This window comes from Thermobia domestica, chromosome 3 (genome assembly GCF_964235325.1).
Source record: "Thermobia domestica chromosome 3, izTheDome1.hap1.1, whole genome shotgun sequence".
In the NCBI taxonomy this organism is placed as follows: Eukaryota; Metazoa; Arthropoda; class Insecta; order Zygentoma; family Lepismatidae; genus Thermobia; species Thermobia domestica.
This window is the reverse complement of record NC_137456.1, coordinates 203,760,271-203,779,896: the sequence shown is the minus strand read 5'-3', so window position 1 is coordinate 203,779,896 and position 19,626 is coordinate 203,760,271. Positions and strand designations below refer to the sequence as shown.

General features: G+C 34.5%; 1 protein-coding gene across 1 annotated transcript in view; it reads left to right on the top strand.

Moving 5' to 3' along the window:
* The first annotated feature begins 322 nt into the window (after positions 1 to 322).
* Positions 323 to 19,626, top strand: part of Svip (small VCP interacting protein) — a 64,439-nt gene continuing 45,135 nt past the window's right edge. Inside the window, exon 1 of the mRNA XM_081752094.1 lies at positions 323 to 542. Within this exon, the coding sequence (XP_081608220.1) occupies positions 483 to 542 (60 nt within the window). The 5' untranslated portion in view covers positions 323 to 482. The remainder of the gene's footprint in view (positions 543 to 19,626) is intronic.

Here is a 19,626-nt window from a genome sequence, read left to right as displayed (position 1 = left end):
TGAAACATTTGAAGATTAATGTGGTGTGAAAGTAAAATAAGAAAAGTGTGCGTGTAGGTGTATTGTGAGAATCTGTTGATCACTTTAGAAAATTTTTTTCACAAAAAAATACATAACAGTAATACTGTAAAGATTAGTGGAAATTACGCGCTGTGATGGGGGGCGCTGTTGTGAGAGGGGTGCAACAAAAAGACTTGCCTCCTCCTATATTCGAAATGTTGTTACGCGGCTGCCACCATCCATATTGGACTTGCAACAATCAATTTTCTTCACCTTCTCTAATTGATCAATACAACACTTGTGGCCTACATAGGCATTCCTCATGCCTGTGGACACCCCCCCATCACTGATAACAGTGTACAAGAAAGAAAGAAAGCATTTTGTTGGGGTCCGTATGCTATGAGTATAATGCAATGATAAATAGATAATAGTATCATACTATATGTTTGTTATTGATTGGCAACCCTGCATGGAATGGAAGAATGGGAATCTGCGTTTCATGTTTGAAAGGAACGTCTGGGAATGATACTACACCAGACCTGGTATGTTAAATATAAATGGAATTACCAAATAAATTCTAGACTAATAACCTGGGAAGTATGAGAAGTAGTGATAAGCCATTAATTCCCTTATGTATTATGTACTAGTTTATACTGTATGTCAGAAGTTGTGAGTTATGTTTACAGTACACAAATAGGCCTATGTGAAAGATGCGTGAGAATGAAAATTCGGCAGTTGTAAATAATATTATTAGTATATTAATAATATGCAACAAGCTAATGAACAAGGTGGAGTGAAAAGTTGACGACCGAAAGTTGACAAAAGTACACACGCAATTGCGAGTCGTATTACCAATGAAGGAGTAGTAAAATCTACCGAATGACATACTACTTACCGCATCGCTTATGTACACATATACTTCACGCGAATGGATTAATTATTACAAGTTTACAGTAGACTTTACGAAACATACTTCATACCGATAAATAAAACCACTTCAAAAGTGAATAGTAAAGTAGAGTACTGTCAAGTTAGCTTACGAGAGTTCGGGCTTATTTTGTTGATCTAAAAATTTCTCGTGTCAGTGTAACGTTATCAACTGGAGCGGGCATTGTAAAGGTAACCCTAAGTTTATATATATGAGTTCTTTCTGAAGCTGTATTCATGCTGGCTTATAACACACCTTGAAATAAATATATATGGCTAATCTTCCGCTGATGGCATCCCTAAATGACGCCCATATGTATATGTTTTCAGCCTCGCATTAATTATTTATTGTCATTGAAATATACCTTACCTACAGTTGTTCATGTTTCATTTTCATCCTTTGCTTCTAACTGTTGACCACAAATATTGGCAGGGTTCTAGATCACTATCCTGTATCCCCAGTGAGTCATAATAAAGTAACTAGACTGCGCGTCACCCGAATTGGCGTATGGCGTCAGCCAATAAGCTCGCAGTGCGCTGTTACCAAACCTTCAGTGACGAATCTAATCATCCATAATTGTCCACAAATACAAACAAAATCAATTATGATTGACTCCCTGAAGGTTTAGTAACACCGCACTGGCAGCTTATTGCCCAATGCCATATGCCAATTCGTGTGGTGCGGAGTTGTAATCAACTTTTTACTAACCTGCCTTCTCTCGCTATTGCTCACTCGGTTTTTAAATTGAGTATTGAGCTTTAATGATGAAAGGAACAAAACTGGCTACTAATCCACCTTCACATTTATGTGCAGGCCACCATTCTAGAACCTTTCCCAAATTTTTCTTATTTTTATGCTTTTTTCTCTTCTCTGAATACTTAAACATTTGTATCGTGTGCAAAATGAATACCTTTAGGCTGTTAAATCTTCCAAACTAAGCACTATTGACAAAGAAAGCAATGTGTTTTTATCTTCTCACTGCGATGGAAAATATAGCTTCAATATTGCTTCTAGAACTCTTGAACAATTTATTGTCTTTTGTTGCCTGTTTGAATAGATATTGGGGCCGCGGTGGCTCAGTGGTAGAGCGTTCACCTCTGGTGCTAGGGGTCCCGGGTTCGATCCCAGCCCCCGCCAAGTGAACTTTGTGGTGGACAAACACCGTGTGCGTGGGTTTTCTCGGGGGTCTCCCGTTTCCTCCCACTTTCTTCATTCCACCATTTCATTCATTACTCATCATCACCGTCTCCTTTAGCCTAACCGGCATAACCGTGGGACGTAAAACTCAAAGATTTCATTTTCATTTTTTGAATAGATATTCTACCTAATACCCACTCCTACCACCCTTAGGAAGTGTTTCTTAAAAGTTTCATTAAAGCTTACAGGTTCATTTTAGGAGAGTTGAGTATAAAATACAGCATGTGGACGTACGTCATGAATACTACAGTGCATAAAACACAAAGCAAATTAAAATACAAATCAACTTGTGCTAGGTGGCCTGTAAAAAGCTTGAATGCCATCTAACCGTCTCAGGCCAGGGGGTCCTCGGGATGCGTCCGTTGGGTATATTTGTAAACGAGGATAGTGCAAAATATTGCATATGGCTTAAAAATATTTGCCTTCCGTGCGGAAAGAAGGAATTTCGTAATTCCTTCAGGAATAATCATAGGATGGTGTTTCGACATCAAAATATTTACCACTTTAGGGACATCATGCTGCATTCATAAAGTGAATCTTAGTGCAACTTCAGTTTCATTTCCTTCTGCTAAACGTTTTTGTTTTTCTCCATTATTGCAGTATACACGTCTAAGTTAGTTACTAACACAATGGAATTAAAATACCAACACATTCTACTAATATCGCATCAATACACGAATTCAAATACTACACAATTTCACTTCGTTTTTCTCAATAATCACTCATACTACAGTGATACGTTTATTTTCTTTCTTCTGAATCTCATGCGGACACCCCTATTTACTTGGCACATATTCAAACAATTGCGTACAGATTGATATGCGTTCATACGGATATTGCTTTTTCTTGTATGAAGAAGTGCTTATGGAAAAAGAACAACAAGCTTAGGCCTTTTCTGTGAATTTAATTGTGATGATGGTATACGGTTGTCAGTTCAAATGTGTACAGTTCTACCTTTTTAAAACCACGACATGGATAAAAGCTGGTTATATATCCATGGTGATTCTCCTGCTAATGGAAAGTTAGAAGAATTTGGATTATTTTCTATATTAGTGGCTTGAAAACGATTACACTCTTCTGAATATATGGACTTGTTGCTAGCGGAAACATGCTGTAGAAGGATGGAATAATAAAATAGATGCATTTCTCGGTAGACCCTATTCTAAGGGCCAAGACTTGTTTCCTGTCTCAAATCGGAATCAACGTGAATGGATTGCAGTGATGTTTATGTTATCATGTTCCAATAGATATAAGTAATGAAAAAGTTAAATATATATATATATATATATATATATATACTCACGTATACTTTGCGATATTTCCTCCGTGAATGTAATTTTAAAAGTGAACCAAGAACAAAAAATAAGAAGCGATCCAAATACAAAATTAAAAAGAAAAGTCGTATGACCTTGTATAAGAACAAATTGAATTTCCAATGAAGTCAAAAATAAGTTACATAAACACTTCCAAGGTGACTATTTTAAAGAAAAAGGAAAACATATTTTCCTTTATGTCGAAAAACAAGTGTAAACATGTGCTTTCCCTTAAATCCAAAATAGTCTTCGAATTAGTATAAAAACGGGCATTTTTGAACGATTATTATGATCCGATCGTCATCCATCAACAGTACAATTAGTGAATATTCGAACCGCATCGTTTGGTGACAACCGTCTTCTCAGAACGTCTCAATCAGAGCCAACGACGATGAAAGGACTCTATGGGTTGTGAGTATGCATTGTGCTTATGATTATTACATGATTTATTACTGTATAAAGGGATTGCATGAACACATGAACATACGTGAGAGATAGCAAGGACTGACTTCTTGATAACCAACTCCGGCCACTATGCTACTCGAGTTACTGATATAACTTTGTAAATATAATTTGTATTATTACTTTTGTATTATCTGAAAAAATGAAATGAAATCTTTAAGTTTTACGTCCCACGGTTATGCCGGTTAGGCTAAAGGAGACGGTAATGATGAGATATGTGTGAAATGGTGGAATGAAGAAAGTGGGAGGAAACGGGAGAACCCCGAGAAAACCCACGAGCACGGTGTTTGTCCACCACAAAGTCCACACGGCGCGAGCTGGGATCGAACCAGGGACCCCAAGCACCGGAGGTGAACGCTCTACCACTGAGCCACCGCGCCCCCTTGTATTATCTGAGGTGAAGGTTGAAATTACTCAATAAATCTACTCCTATATGGATGCTGTCTTGCTTCTTAGATGATGACCCATCTTCCATTATGTTTTATTATCTTAACCATATAAACGTGACAATTAAGCATCATTCAGTATCAGTTTAATCTGAATGCAACTTAAGGGAGGTGGGAAGAAGGAAACGATACATACTGATGAATGAAAGGAGTAAGATAATCATTCAGAATTACGAAGTTGCTTGTAATTTCAAACAAATCCCTGAGAGATTTGACCCATGTTCAAGAGCTGGCCTAATACAGAATCTCTGGTGAAACTGACAACACATATAATGCTGATACATGGTAGTTCATTTATAGTACCGGTATGTAATAATAATACTTGTTGTTGTTGTTGTTCTTGAAAAGACCGCGATGTGAAAATTAATATTGATTTTATACACACCAAAATAGATGTGCATCTGTTCAGGGTTCCGACTATATCCTGAGGCACTTTTCCTCCTACATTTCCTTTTTTTGTGTGTAGAGAGGGAAAGGCTGCAATAAAAATCTGTCAGTAACCGGGATTATTACCAGGTTACGGGATTTGGATATGATCAAAAGGGATGGAACAACTAAAATAACTCAGTTCAGCTCAAAATACATGTAACGTTCCCTCTCGTCATTCCTTGCTTGAATTAGTTGCTAGTCAACTGAACACTAGAGACTTGATTCGAAGAAAATTATTTCATTATTTTGATTTCTAACTGTATGTTCTAAACTAAAAATTTTATATGTCCGTGCTGAAATATTGACACCACAAGGAATCGAAGAAGGATGGTTAGCCTGGAAGGAAAGAAAAGGAAACGAAGAAGAAAGGACAGAAAAATTAGAGAGGTAGAAAAAGAAAGAAAATAGAAAGATTGGAAACAAGGGATGAGGAATGTGTGGTTGAAGGATATAGAAAAAGAGAAGACAAGAGTTGAGAATAGAATACTAAATAGAACAGGGATAAAGAATTATAAGATCCAAAGAAAGTTAAAAAAGAAAATCCTTCGCGTTGAAATATTAAGATTAAACTATAAATTTTTTTTCTAAAATTGAACTGTTGATCTTGTGAAGAGATATTCTATTTTTATTTATTTTACTTTGGTGAGAACGGTAACAACCTATTTTCTGAATTGTAATTCTATTTTACATGTATATCAGCTGAAATAGAAACCTTACACATTAAAATATATACATCTTATCACAAGGGCTATAAGGAAACCTGGTTCTACTTTTGCATTTGTATTTAAAATCATACTCAACAAAAATATATAGCACATGTGTATTACAAAATACGAAAATAAATAAATAAATAAAACTTGAAAATAGCAGAGGTTATATCAAATGATTACATAGCGCCATATGAATATATGTATATAAATATTTTCTTTTATATGCTTACGAAAGAGTTGATAAAGTTACAAATGTTACTCCCCACCTCCTCCCCAGATATGGATAGAATAGTGAATGAAAAGGGGGACTGAGAAACAAAACAATTTGTCATTTGGGTTCATATGTTCAATTAAGTGTGTTTATACTTTAGGTTTGTACATTAAAGGAAGTTATATCACATTTTCATTGGTAATTATTTCTCATATACGGAACAATATTCACTGGCTTGAAATGTTTATAGATTACATGATATAATAATAGAGTATTTTAAAATAAGAAGAGAAAATATTCGCCAAATTTATGCATCTTAAATAATCTTTCGAAATCACGTTCCGTTCGGATCATATCTTTACCAAAGAAGTTCATGGAAAAAAGTCACACATAAGTTGTAATCAAGAATTCTTTAAAAATATAAAATCTTTCTGAGGATGTTGAGTCTATATTTTTATATATTAGGGATGTTACACACAAAATATTTAATAAAGTACTGCAAAAAAATTTGCAGTATTGTCTTTCACCGTAAACTGTAATTGTTCTGTTAGATTTATTCCATAAACTAGAAATATTTTGTCATGTCCGAGATAATAAACGTTGTCAATTTCAGGTAAACTCCTATGTCTGGTATATTAAATATGTTTTGATTTGGTCCACATGTTCTGTTATACGAAGCAATGCTAGCATCAGTTAAAAAACTGTTCCATTTAGATAGAACAACTTTCCGAGAATGATAACCCATACAAACAAGATGCTCGGCACTACTTTTGTTCCAATAATAATGATTTAAGTAGTTCCAAACTGTGGGAAGATCCTCCATAAAATTTCAGTAGAAAAAAAAAATAATAATAATTATCCAAAAAGATAATATCTTGTAAGAGGTACGACGAATTATTCAAAAAATTATAGCGCTGAATTAGTACTAGCGACTAAGTAAGGCATTCATGACGTAGGCCAACTTTTCGAACACACTGTATGATATTGATAAGTAAACACACTTTTTGAAGTTTACGACATTTCACTAAAATTGAATTTTCACTATAATACTTTTAGATCACTGGGGGAGGGGAGGGATATCTACTTCTTCGCCTGATTTACATTATCTCATTACATAGAAATTGACATAAAGTCAGTATAGTGTAAAAACACCAACCAAATCAAATTACATTAGCAATTATTTTTGTTTAGATGACATTTCACAAAGAATATTCCGCGTGCAATAGATTCAGAAGAATGGGGACAATACTATGTTGGAGGGCACATGACTCACTTCACTCCTTTAGTGAGAGGAAAGTACCATTTAAAGTCAATATTATGTTAATCCTCAAATTAGAGGAGACAAGGAAGGATAATAACCTCTCCCTATCACAGAAGTCGATACAACCATTAACAAACATACAGTACTTATTTAATACAAAATAAAATGTAGTCATTTTGTCTAGACTCTTTTGTCCCATAAGTACAAGATTCGATATAAAATTAACGATGGAATATTTTTACTTCTTTCTATATCAATCATAAACTCTCTTTAATAATAATAAACTATGTCAGCTAGTAAACAAAGATACTATTTTTTATTTTCTCCCATACAAACAAAAAAAATACAATATCTCAAGGCCGAAATATTATCGTTAGGCCTAACATCACAGAATTATTAAATTTTGTACGTATTATTCATTTAAGATCAGCCGCACCAAAAGTTATTTAGGAATGAGATGAGCAAAATAATTCTCTATATAAATATTCGTATGTTAGATGGGATGGATATATACTTCATGTTTCATAAAATACCGCATCATGGGGTATGAAGCTATTCATGACATCCCCCTCCTCAAAAAAAAAAAAAAAAAATAAAAAAATAAAATAAAAATAAAAAAAGATATTTTAGTAATCTGTAGTGATGACATGGAACATTGCACTTCCAAAGCCCGAACACTACACAACTTGAGTGAGAAGATTAAAAGAAAAAAAAGAATATCGAACAACGCGTATACTTCTCGTCCACAAAATACGTCCAAGCAAGGAAGTACTTGAGATCTTTAATCAAAATAAAATATAATCAAATATGGTTTATTGTAAATATAAGAGGAACTTGAAAAAACTTAAAGAAAAGAAATAGAATAATAGAGAAAGTGTTTTTTTTTTTAATGAAAAAAGTAGTTTGAGGTGAGAAATAGAAAAGTGACTGATGCATCCGGAGTCTCGCAACTAAAAAAAAAAAAAAAAAAAAAAAAAGTATACTATCATCGTGTTGATGTAGCGCCAAAAATATTTATCTGCTGAAAGATGTACGGCCTTCGCCATCCAGGCCTATTATCCGTTTGGAGATCGCAACGAGTCTGTGTCGCGGGAGATATTACAAAGAGGAAAGTTATTAAGAACTCCCCCTTTCTAACATGCCCTCTTATCGCCGTAATCCAAGGCCCTTCTGGACGCCCTCCAAGGTTCCGGACTATCCGGGATGGTGTTCGTTTGCTTTAATTTAGAATTTTTTTTAAATAAAAACTATCCGTTACCGTCGGAGGCAGGGGAATAAAAGTAAGATAAAAATGAAAGAAAAAAGGGTAAGTTTGGGCTCCAGCAATAAGTTTTAAAAAATTGAAAAAAAGTAAAACTGAAAATTGTTGTCTCTTTCAATTCTTCGTTTCATCACTTATACTGTATTATTCTTTATTTCCCAATAGTTGTATCCATCAAGGTACGCAAATAAATAAAAAAAAAAAAAAAAAAAAATCGTTCATTGATATATTAATTCAGGATCTACACGTAAACACAAGGGCACAGACTGTCAATATTCACGATTTCGAACGTACGGAAAGAAAGAAAAAAAGGAAAGGAATATCTCATGACTTCAGCTACCTGAAGTTAACTAAGTAATGTTTCTTATGCATTGAAAGTAAAAAATAAAAAGACAAATTAAGAAAAAGAAAACAGGCTTCTGAAATGTTCATAAAAAACTTGAATACCCCATAATATTATTGACTTTCTATAGTAACTATAGCATTTGCTAATGGAAGACCAGATACAAACCACGAACCGATGGCTTGCAAATTTGCACTACACCAATGTACTGAATGTAGTGTTTACCTCTGTTGTTTACACTATCTTGATCACTCTGTGTATAAATTTTATTTATGGATAGTCCCATGTGCTCTTTTACTTACAGGGTTGTTTCGATCTTTTAAAATATCAATTTCGATCCTTCAAAGAGAGAATTTCTAGAGATACAACTTAATTGTTAACTTCGGCTATTGAAAAATTAATGCAATCTGATCAAAATCTGATTTATTGGCGGTTACAGTTACAAAATTAACAAATAGTATAGTGGATACCAGTGAATGTATTATCCCCTCACGGGATACCGATTTCACTACCCAATCCACAGCTCATAGATCGGAGAAAAGGGAAAATGACTTACACTCTTGTCTCCACTTCCATGCTCCAGAAAAGGTCTGATCCTCGATCGCTTTGCAGTGGAGTGACGAGATGAGAGCGGCGATGAGAGAGAGATATGACCCCGCTGCTCCCACCCAGCTTTTTTATTTGGAAGTTTATCTTTGTTTTTACCTTTTGTTTAGTTATTAAAAACCACTTTAATAGTCATTTATCTAAAGGTTGGGTGTTAGCATGCGGGGTCCTGTTTTATTCAGTTGCATGCATACTGGTTTTCATCGTTGTCAGTCATTTACTATCTTAAACCTGTTTTTAACACTTAAAGATAAAAAAATTTCGTTCGTCTTTCCTGGCGGGTACGCGATAGGGTGGAGGTACCGGTTATGGCCACTTTAAGGACTTTTTCATTTTCGTTACTTTTTTTTTTGTAAAAGATATTGCCGCTATTTGTAGATGATTGGAAAACGTATACAGGGTTTTCATAAAGTCTGGACGGATTTAATTTGCTTATAATTTTCATAAAAATGCTCATAATGAAATCAAATAAAGTGCAAGCGGTAGCGGAAGGATTAAATTTTTAGTTGACAAACTGTTACCGTATCAAAGATGGCGTCGGTGAAAGAGAAAGCGCAATGTGTTCTGTGGTACGCAGAGCTAAAATCACCAATTCTGGTGTGTCGAAAGTTCACCAAAGAGTTCAAAAAACCGGCACCGACTGAGAGTGCAATCCGAAAGTGGCATGCTAAGTTCTTGGAGACAGGAAGCGTCCTGGACCGTCCTCGAAGTGGGAGGCCGCCAACATCGCCTGCAACAGTGAGCAGGGTAAGGGAAAGCATCATCAACAGCCCACAGAAGTCGATTCCTAGTGGCGCCCAGTTGGAGGTGGGGCGGTGAATGAACTGAGCTGGTGAAGATTACAGGTAAAAATTTAATCCTTCCGCTACCGTTTGCACTTTATTTGATTTCAATATAAGCATTTTTATGTAAATTATAAGCGAATTAAATCCGTCCATACTTTATGAAAACCCTGTACTTCTAATTTGAACTCTTGTGAACACGTTTTCCGTATTAAATTGTTACCTACAGTCTTTAAAAGTTAGTTAAAATGTATTTTTTAAAGATAATGTACATTTCACCACTTGTGGCCATTCTGTTTCTACCTATGGCCACTTTTTTTTTTCACTTATGGCCACTCAGAATAAATATAAAAACTCAACTTCCAAATTATTATTTAGTAAAAAGACATCAAAGATCATTTACTAATACATGAAATAAGTCTAGATATAGTGCTCTTGCCTACTTATGTCTGAATGCTAAAGTTTTATATATGCTACGTTAAAAAATGTATTATCTTTAACATTCAGATATGGAGATACATTTTATACATAATTTGGAAATTTATCTATAACAAGAAGTTACCTAATAGAATAACGACTTAACAAACAGGTCAAAGCTAGTCGAGCATAGAACAATATCAATGTTGTAGTGTTTTCCAACTGGTTTTACAGCTCCAGGAAATACATTTACCATCATTAGATCCCGTTCTTTATTCTCGGTTCTAGCAATTTATCAATAATGTTCAAAATATTTACTTGTAGTATGTCGATATGTCATTCTTAATGATTACAAACTGTGCTTTCTTTGAATCCACACGAACTCCTTCGTGACTAAGCGGTTAGCGTACGCGCCATTGTCGTGGGAGACCCGGGTTCGATTCCCGCCGGGAGCTGATGTCGAGATTCCACGTAAATCAGTAGGTCCATGTCTCATATAGCCTGGCTGCTGAATGGAACGCTAAACTTAAAATCAACTCAACCGACTCTTTGAGTCCACACATTTGAAACATTGAATATTATACTCAAAATTTTATATTTTGTTCAATATTTACACCAACATACTTGTACTCTGTCACACGGAGGGACGCGGTGGCTCAGTGGTAGAGCGTTCACCTCCGTGGTTCGATCCCAGCTCGTGCCGTGTGGACTTTGTGGTGGACAAGCATCGTGCTCGTGGGTTTTCTCGGGGTCCTCCCGTTTCCTCCCACTCTTCATTCCACCATTTCATTCATTCCTCATAATCATCGTCTCCTTTAGCCTAACCGGCATAACCGTGGGACGTAAAACCTAAAGATTTCATTTCATTTTTCTGTCACACGGAGAGATTTCATCAAGTTTGCATATAGGTTAACACAATATTTTATACCGAGTGTAGTAGGCTAGGACTGTTTGTTTCGTTCCATTATATGATTAGGTGGAGATAAAAAAAATTATTTTTCCTTTTTTCGTTACGTCAAAATATTTTGTAAAGTTAACTTAATATTTAGATCTATTAGTGGATTTGCCTATTTTGGCCTACAGCAAAAAAGTGTTGTGATGTCAATAAAATACTGTTTTTGTTATTTTTATTAATAAACAATCCAATTACTATCACAATTGCAAAAGGTGGCCATAAACAGTAACTAGTATGAAACTACATACGGCCACCTACTGGTTACCAGGATGGAAAAAATCATGATTTAAAAAAAAACATTTTTGTTGATTTTTTTTTATTTAAATCGATTTTTTTGATTTAAATCAAATCTTTCTCCTCGTATAATACAAGTTGCGAACTGAAGAAAAAACATTAAAACTTAGTATTAAATGTTAATTATGCCATTTAAGCGAAAGTATTGGGATTTAATTTTGAATTCATCCCCAATCGTTAACCTATTTCAATCCCAATGTTTCTTATGCATTATGGAGAAAATACAGCAACGTTTATCAACATGACTTTTTTTTTCTTTTTACAAAGGTGATTTTTACAAAGGTTACTGATATTTGGCAGGGGCATATATTCATAATAAATCAGAACTAGCTAGTGGCATGAAATACATATAAAGTACATAAATTTCGACTAAAATTAACTAACTAACTCCATAGCCTATAGAACCCGGAGGTTCAATGCCGCGCTCACAAAAGCTTTCCATTGACTTCTATCCCTAGCTAACTAGATACAGTTTCTACTTTGTATTCCTATTTCTACGAGATGCATTTTAATATTGTTCTCCCGTTTGCACCTAGGTCTTTCTAATGGTCGTTTTCCGATTGATCTTTCAGTTAAGACTTGAAAGCGTTCCTAATTTCTTCCATCCTGGCTGCATGACCTCCTGACCAACCTGAGTCTCCTAGACTTGATGACTCTAACAATGTTTGGTAAACCGTATAAATTATATAGTTCCTCGTTATGAAGTTTCCGCCATTCATCATTCTCGTTCCTCTTGGGTCCGAATATTCGTCGTAGGACCTTATTCTCAAATACTTTCAGTCTATGTTCTTCTCTCAAAGTAAGCGACCATGTTTCGCAACCATATACAACAACAGACATGATTATCGTTTTATATATTTTAAGCTTCAAATTCCTCGACATAATTCGCGACGAGAAGAGATTTTGAACTGAATAATAAGAGGAATTCCCTGCTTTTAGTGGACATTTAATTTCTTCGTAAATATTGTTTTCGTCTGTTAGTATTGATCCTAGATATTTGAAAGTATCCACTTTATCAAAAGTATTATTCGACATTTTGACGCATCCAACATTTCCTGTATTACAATTTCGAGGAACTTCTATGTAGGGGAGAGTTCCCGATATCGCACCACCCCTAGTTTAAAAAGAACCGTAGTACTAACAAGCCATCTAATAGTTAAATTAAGTACTTAAACATATTTCCATAATTATAGAGTAAAGTGACGACGTTCAGTAAGTTGTGTGTGTGTACAGTTGCAGTACAATATAATTGGAGTATTCCTTACTAATTTTCGGGGTATTTCACAGTAGAATAGAGATAAAGGTAAGAGAATTAGCTTATGTTTCAATAAGTAATAAAAACAAAGCACCATTAATATTTATAGTGACAAACTCAAGTTATTATTTTTTTAATTTGTGAGGCATGTAAAGAATATTTTTTTTAAAATGATGTAGTTTCTCAAAGCGCACTACTACCGTGTGTCCGAAATCGCACCAGTGCGATTTTGGCTCCCATGATGAATTGTTTTTCGGTTACAATTCACACAAGGTGGGCACATGGCAATATGGAAAATGGTCTCCGGAGTCTATGAATTGTGCTTCGAAAAAATATATAGAAAATAAAGTGACGCTGCCCAGCCCAGTAATAGGAGGAAATAGAACTACCAACATGCAATCACAAAGAACAGAAGTACTCTCATCAAGTCCTTAAAAACCGTAAAGGCAATCAAGAGTATCGAAACATGTGGGGAGATCTAATCCTTCTGAACTGTCAGCTAGGTCTGTATGTGCTTCAGGAAACCTTAACACCAAAAAGTGTATTCAAAAAGTAGATACATCCAAATCACGATGCTCCGATCTACATATTCGCAGTGTTTCAAATGTGGCTTTTGAAATCAATGAACGAGATTGGTTTTGCGTCCTCTGTCAACAAAATTTAGTCGAAGATATGGTACAGAGTGTTTTGTGTAAAGTCTGGATACATGAGCCTTGTACGGGTGTTTCAGGAGATGAACGTGCATTCCAATGTGATTTTTGTGCACATAAGGGCTAGCTGTCTGTTTTCCATAAATATACATACTTTACGTTCCATAGGATTATGAACAATGTTGCTCATTGGATCAACAATATGGATATTTTTTCTTTAATGATATGTTCTTCCTCGTATTAATAACACTGAGATAAAAGAATGTGATATATCATAGATATATTAATTTGTTTTACTTCTAGGTTGCATTTCTACTAGGTGTTATTTCTGTGTTCGGTTATTTACATTGGAGTATTTTTCTCTTTAAAGATGTATTATACCTCATCCTAATATAACATAAACAAAATAATGCGATATTCCATGGAAATGATTTGTTTTACCCATATGCATTAGTGTAAAATTTGCGTGTATTCAAATGGCGGCGCGATTTTGGCTTCACATGGTGCGATTTGGGAAACCTGTTGGGTAAATCGCACAGTCGCAGGCTTCATCATTTTTATCATATCAAGATATCGTTATGAAATCACTGTAAAAAAAAATTGTAAACTATAAAGTTCAATACGATCAAAAACTCATTTTAAATTTCTTCAGAAGTTTCGAATTAAAGCAATTTATGTAAAAAAGCGGTGCGATTTTGGCTACTCTCCCCCATGTAGTACATAAATTTCGCCTAAAAGTTTTAATTTTTTTTTTCGGAGAGGGGATCGGACCCCTCTAAATACGCCCCTATTATCTGGAAACACAAATAGACGTGGACACAAAAGAATTTTCGTCTTAAATGTCCATGGTGATTTCCCCGTTGGAATAGTTAACGGTTTAAAAACCCTATGTTATTAAGAGAAGAAAGCAAGATTCACTCGTTACCCGTTCAAAACGGGATTTTCCGTAATCATTCTCTGCATGATACTCGTTTTCATACTGTGCTTACATACATTTGAGTCTCATTGCATTATGATTATTATTTTCCATAATCAAAATAACAGAACAGAAATGAGATTTTACTTCTTTTCTCTTTAAATTAATTTATTTAGGAATTTGATTTAAATCAACGATTTTTATTTAAAAAATCAAGTGATTTAAATCTTGATTAAAAACGTGATTTAAATCAAACTGATTTAAATCAATCCACCCTGCTGGTTACTCACGGAATATTGCGACCCACTAATGGCCATTGCATTTATTTGTTGTGTTTTGGGGTTCTGGCAGTTACAATAGCATTGTGAAGAAAATATAGAGTTTTTTCTTATCAGGGAACTAAGTTTCTACTTTCTAGGCCACGAGATAAATTTTCTACATTTTTTTGAAAAACTCAAAACTCTTAAGAAATTTCAGAAAAAATTGGAGAATTTTATGCATCACAGATATAGGATTCTTTCGGATAGTCGAGACGGAATTTCTTGCGGGAGGAGCTTACGTGCTCCTTGAGTCTTTTTTGCTTCGCGACTTTTCTTTTAAGTCAGAGCAGGGGTACAGCCGAGAGATGGCTGTGGATAGGATCAACTTTAGACTTGTTTAGTGGAGTACGAATCAAAATATTTAAGTTCTGGTTGTATGTCAGGGGGTTTATAGTCTAAGGATAGGTTCGATTCCCGGTTAGGAATATTTAAGGAAATGAAATTTAGCAGGGATCTTTAGATCTATTGTGGCAACGTTCCTTTCGGACGCTGTCTGTTTGCAGAAATTTTTCTTTTGATTTTTAGGGAAGGCTGTTGCTATGGCAACCGAGCCGGATAAGTAATATATTTTTTTTTCTCGGTTAGTTGTATTTGATTAACCGATTAGATTTTTCACAGCTGATTCCTCACATAAGGGGATGGTAGGCTGTTGTTTGTTTTGAGTTTTATCCCTACTACCGAGCCTGAGTGAAGGTGCTTTATTCCTAAATGAAGGAAAATTCCCTTTCCCTTTACCTTCTTAAAGTCTGTTAGCTAGCTATTTCCTTAAGGGTTGTCCAATAAAGGGCGATACCTGAATTAGGGATTTAGGCCAGACAGTACTCGGAATGTTGGGTCTGTCTTTAGAGTATGCGAGGTTCATGATGGCTTGTACGAGGACGCATGTTCAGAACCTCTCTTAAGGAAATTTTAGTTAATCTTTAAAGGAAGCTTCATGTCCGGAGCAAACTGAATTTAAGGTTTAAATAGATGGGGACCTCTGGGTCAAGAGGTGTACCTAAATGATATATATATATATATATATATATATATATATATATATATATATATATATATTTTTTTTTTTTTTTTTTTTTTTTTTTGATTAGAGAAATCATTTTCATTAAGGATCATTAATCTCACAGAGAATATTTTTTTAAATTTTTTGAATAAACTATAGTCTACTGAAAAAGTCTGATTGATATAAAATTCCCTGAACCTTGGGTATTACTATTAAGTTTATTGTTTGCTAGTTACCTAGACGATTAGTAAACAAATTTATTTATATTATGTGAGTGTCTCATGAATTAAGTTTTATATTTGGAAGCAAAGTATAAGATAGTAGAAGGAACATACTATATCATATGCGTGTTATATAGGGCACATCACAAGTAGCTATAACTTTTGGAATCAATTCAAAACTTCGTATGTTATTACACGAAGGAGAAAAAAAATCTAACACTGTTTACATATGAATCTTCACTTTTGTCATTTATAAAATGCTTAAAAATCGTACTAAATTGAACCACTGGACGCTAACCTGTGACGCCAGGGCCACTTCACCGTGACTACATCGTTATGTTTACTTTCAAGATTTCAGAAGGCTGCCCTGTATACTACCAAAACAACACTCTTTAAAAAAAAGTAATCTGTGGATCTGCTGCCAAAAAGATCACACAAAATTAAAAAGAATGAAAATAAAAATACTTGGAAGTTTGTAGAGATCCTTTTTAATTCGATTAGGATCAATCGCTAGGGAAAGCAAAAGGTGGCGATCCCTATGCGAGCTTTTAGAATGCCCGCTTCATATGCATGAATGCATAAGGAAGAATACTTGAAAATATACTGAAAAGTACTAAAATAAAACGAAAATCCTAGTGCTGTTTATGTTTATGATCACAAATGTTTGTTTACTTTCGAGAACTATGGATAATCACTTCTAACTCTTTCTTTTTATGATCTAAACTTTGTAAAGATTGCCCCCTAAAGTATATCAGAGCCCTATCCTCTACAACAGAAGTAGGCGCTCGTATTACGTCGCTATTCTTATGTAAATTCCTTTTCTATTCTTGTAACAAACACACTGTTTTATTTTAGCGTTATAAATTATGCACTATTGTAGCAGGTAAAATATCAAAGTAGCAGGGCTCATAGAGAGTCACTTTTGTAACTAAAAGTTACTTTTTTTTTTTTTTTTTTCAAGTTGGTCACTCAAAGTTACTTTTTTCGGGGGTAAAGTCATTTTTTGTGAGATTTATGTTTTGCATTGGCAATTTTCCAAGAAAAATGTCACAGAAATAAATGGAAAAAGGTAGAAACTTGTTCCTTATTACTCTTCTGAAAATTCAGTACTTGCTGCCATGTGCAGCTATGCTGCCCCCATCTGAACCAAGTCAGCTTTATTCTCACTTCAGCCTTCGTTCTTTCTAAAGCACAGTGGATGATTGGTGGGTGCTTAATCTCTCAAGGTGGGTTTCAGAGCCCTTGTAAGCATTTTGTATGCAATTGCATTTTTAGTTAACATTTGTGATTTATTTTAAAAGCTCATAATAAGGATAGAAACATAATCCACATTATTTGCTTTGATCTTATTGTGTACAAGGAGAATGACATATATTACCTGTTTACAGTTTACTTTTCATTGTATGTGGATTGTTGGTAGAAGCCATACCTATGTTTACCAATCATGTGGTACCAAGACAAAATTTGCAACAAGCCAATTGTACAAGACAAAATTTTATTACTAGTTAATGATAATCTAGATACTATGTATTAAGTACATTAATTTTGTATTATTGGACATTATGAAAATATAGAAATTAGGCTTTACCCGATCCAGATCAAAGTTGAAATACAAAGCCGTGCAAAGTATGTAATTAATTATGAATCTCTAAACACAAGTAACCCATTCTTTATTTAATTAGTTGACAAACTTAAGTAAAATAACTTTTAATCGTAACATGTTTAAACATTACATATTTCAACTATAATCCAGCCGGCCCTGTTTTGGTTGAAGAAAAAAAAAAGTGTAAAATTCAATTTATGCCCAAGTTTACCATAAGGTTTAAAGTTACTTTTTGATGAGATTTTAATCACTTTTTCATGTGCTTTTGGTCACACAAGACTGAATATAGTGGTTGTATAGAACATGAACCAGGTTCCTATAGCATAGTAAAAACTAAGTTAACCTAAGACATGAACTTTAAGATCCAAACACAATGATAAATGTAAACATACGATTCTACAGAAATATTTCAGGGGGCAAGACTAATAAGGGACCAGGATTAAAAAAAGGAACTGAATATACTAGTTTATTACATATTTATAAAATAAATAAAAAAAAATGTTACAGAAAAATGGGGGAAGAGGATATGTTAGCTCCCTCTTGTGAGAGTCCACAAAACTATTTCACCTATTGAAATCGTTTATATTAAAGTGTTTATATATATATATATATATATTTCAACCAATTACAGCTCGTAGTTGGGACGCTATTCCAAGATTCGCAACAATCGGCCTAAATTCTCTTTGTTGTGGTGTTCCCTTCTGAAGTTTCCAGAAGAAAAAAAATTTGAAGATTTATGTACTTGTTCTCTGTAATTGGTGAACCATTCCACTTTATTTTTTTTTCAAACAGAACTTTTTGCTAATTATATCTTTTTCTTCTTCTATATTATAAGATTTTTTCTTTCATTTTATTACAGTGGTGATTTTTCACATTTAATAATTAAAATATTGATACAGGATGAGTTTAGTGTCCCTTTCAGTAGCGAAATGAGGCTATATGAGACGTGGATACAGTTTAACGTGAATCCGAACTCCGAATCGCATGAGCTCCCGCCGGAAATTACAACGATAATGTATATTTTATATATACTTCTAAGTATTGTTTATATTTACGAGCAAAAATGCTATTTAACCCTTGTCCGGGCAAGCTATTTTTGTAACGTAGACGGCAGCTGAGGCCTTACTAACTGTATTAGCCTTACCAACTCAATATGATCATGACTTTAACTTCGACTAAAGATAGAAGAATTCAGAATTTTATGTCATCGAAATATTTATGGTTATTGAGAAATTCGAAAAAGAAAAACATTAAGCTACTGGGCTTGGAAGGCCCCGCTTGCCCGGATAAGGGTTAAAAGAACACAAGCGGCTAAGAAGAAAAAGAAAATATATAAAGAAATAATTTAAATATTTGTATTATATTGACATATTTTTTGTTTTCGTTGCTATGACAACCTGTTTATGTCGTTGTTAATATAACTAAGAAAGAACGAAGAACCATCTAAAAGGAATTGAATTATATTATTTTTGATGTGACAAATACGGTATATGTTGAAACACACACACACACACATATATATATATATATATATATATATCCAAAAGCACATAACTGATGTGATTCATTGTAATCTGGAATCAGGGAATGTTATCATCATCATCATAGGTATTCTGCCTTTATTGGCAGGTCACTTGCCGCAGCTGAGAATCTTCCATGCTCCACGGTCCTCCGCTAACTTCTTCGTCTTCGCGTATGATCTTTCTGTTTTTATATCATCCATTAATTGTAGTCTTCTTCGCCCCCTCTCTCTCTTTCCGGCCACCATACCCTCTAGGACGTCCCTCATGATACAGTCTCTTCTTAGGCAATGTCCCAACAAGTTTCTCTTCCTCTTCCTAATAATATCTAAAAGTGTTCTTTTCTCACCCACCATTTCTAACACTCTCTCATTTGTTTTCCGCTTGACCCAACTAATTCTTTCCATTCTTCTCCACACCCACATTTCGAAGGCTTCCAGTCGATTTTCATCACCTTTACGTAATGTCCACGTTTCCGCCCCATACAGTACAACACTCCACATGAAGCATATTATGAGTCTTTTTC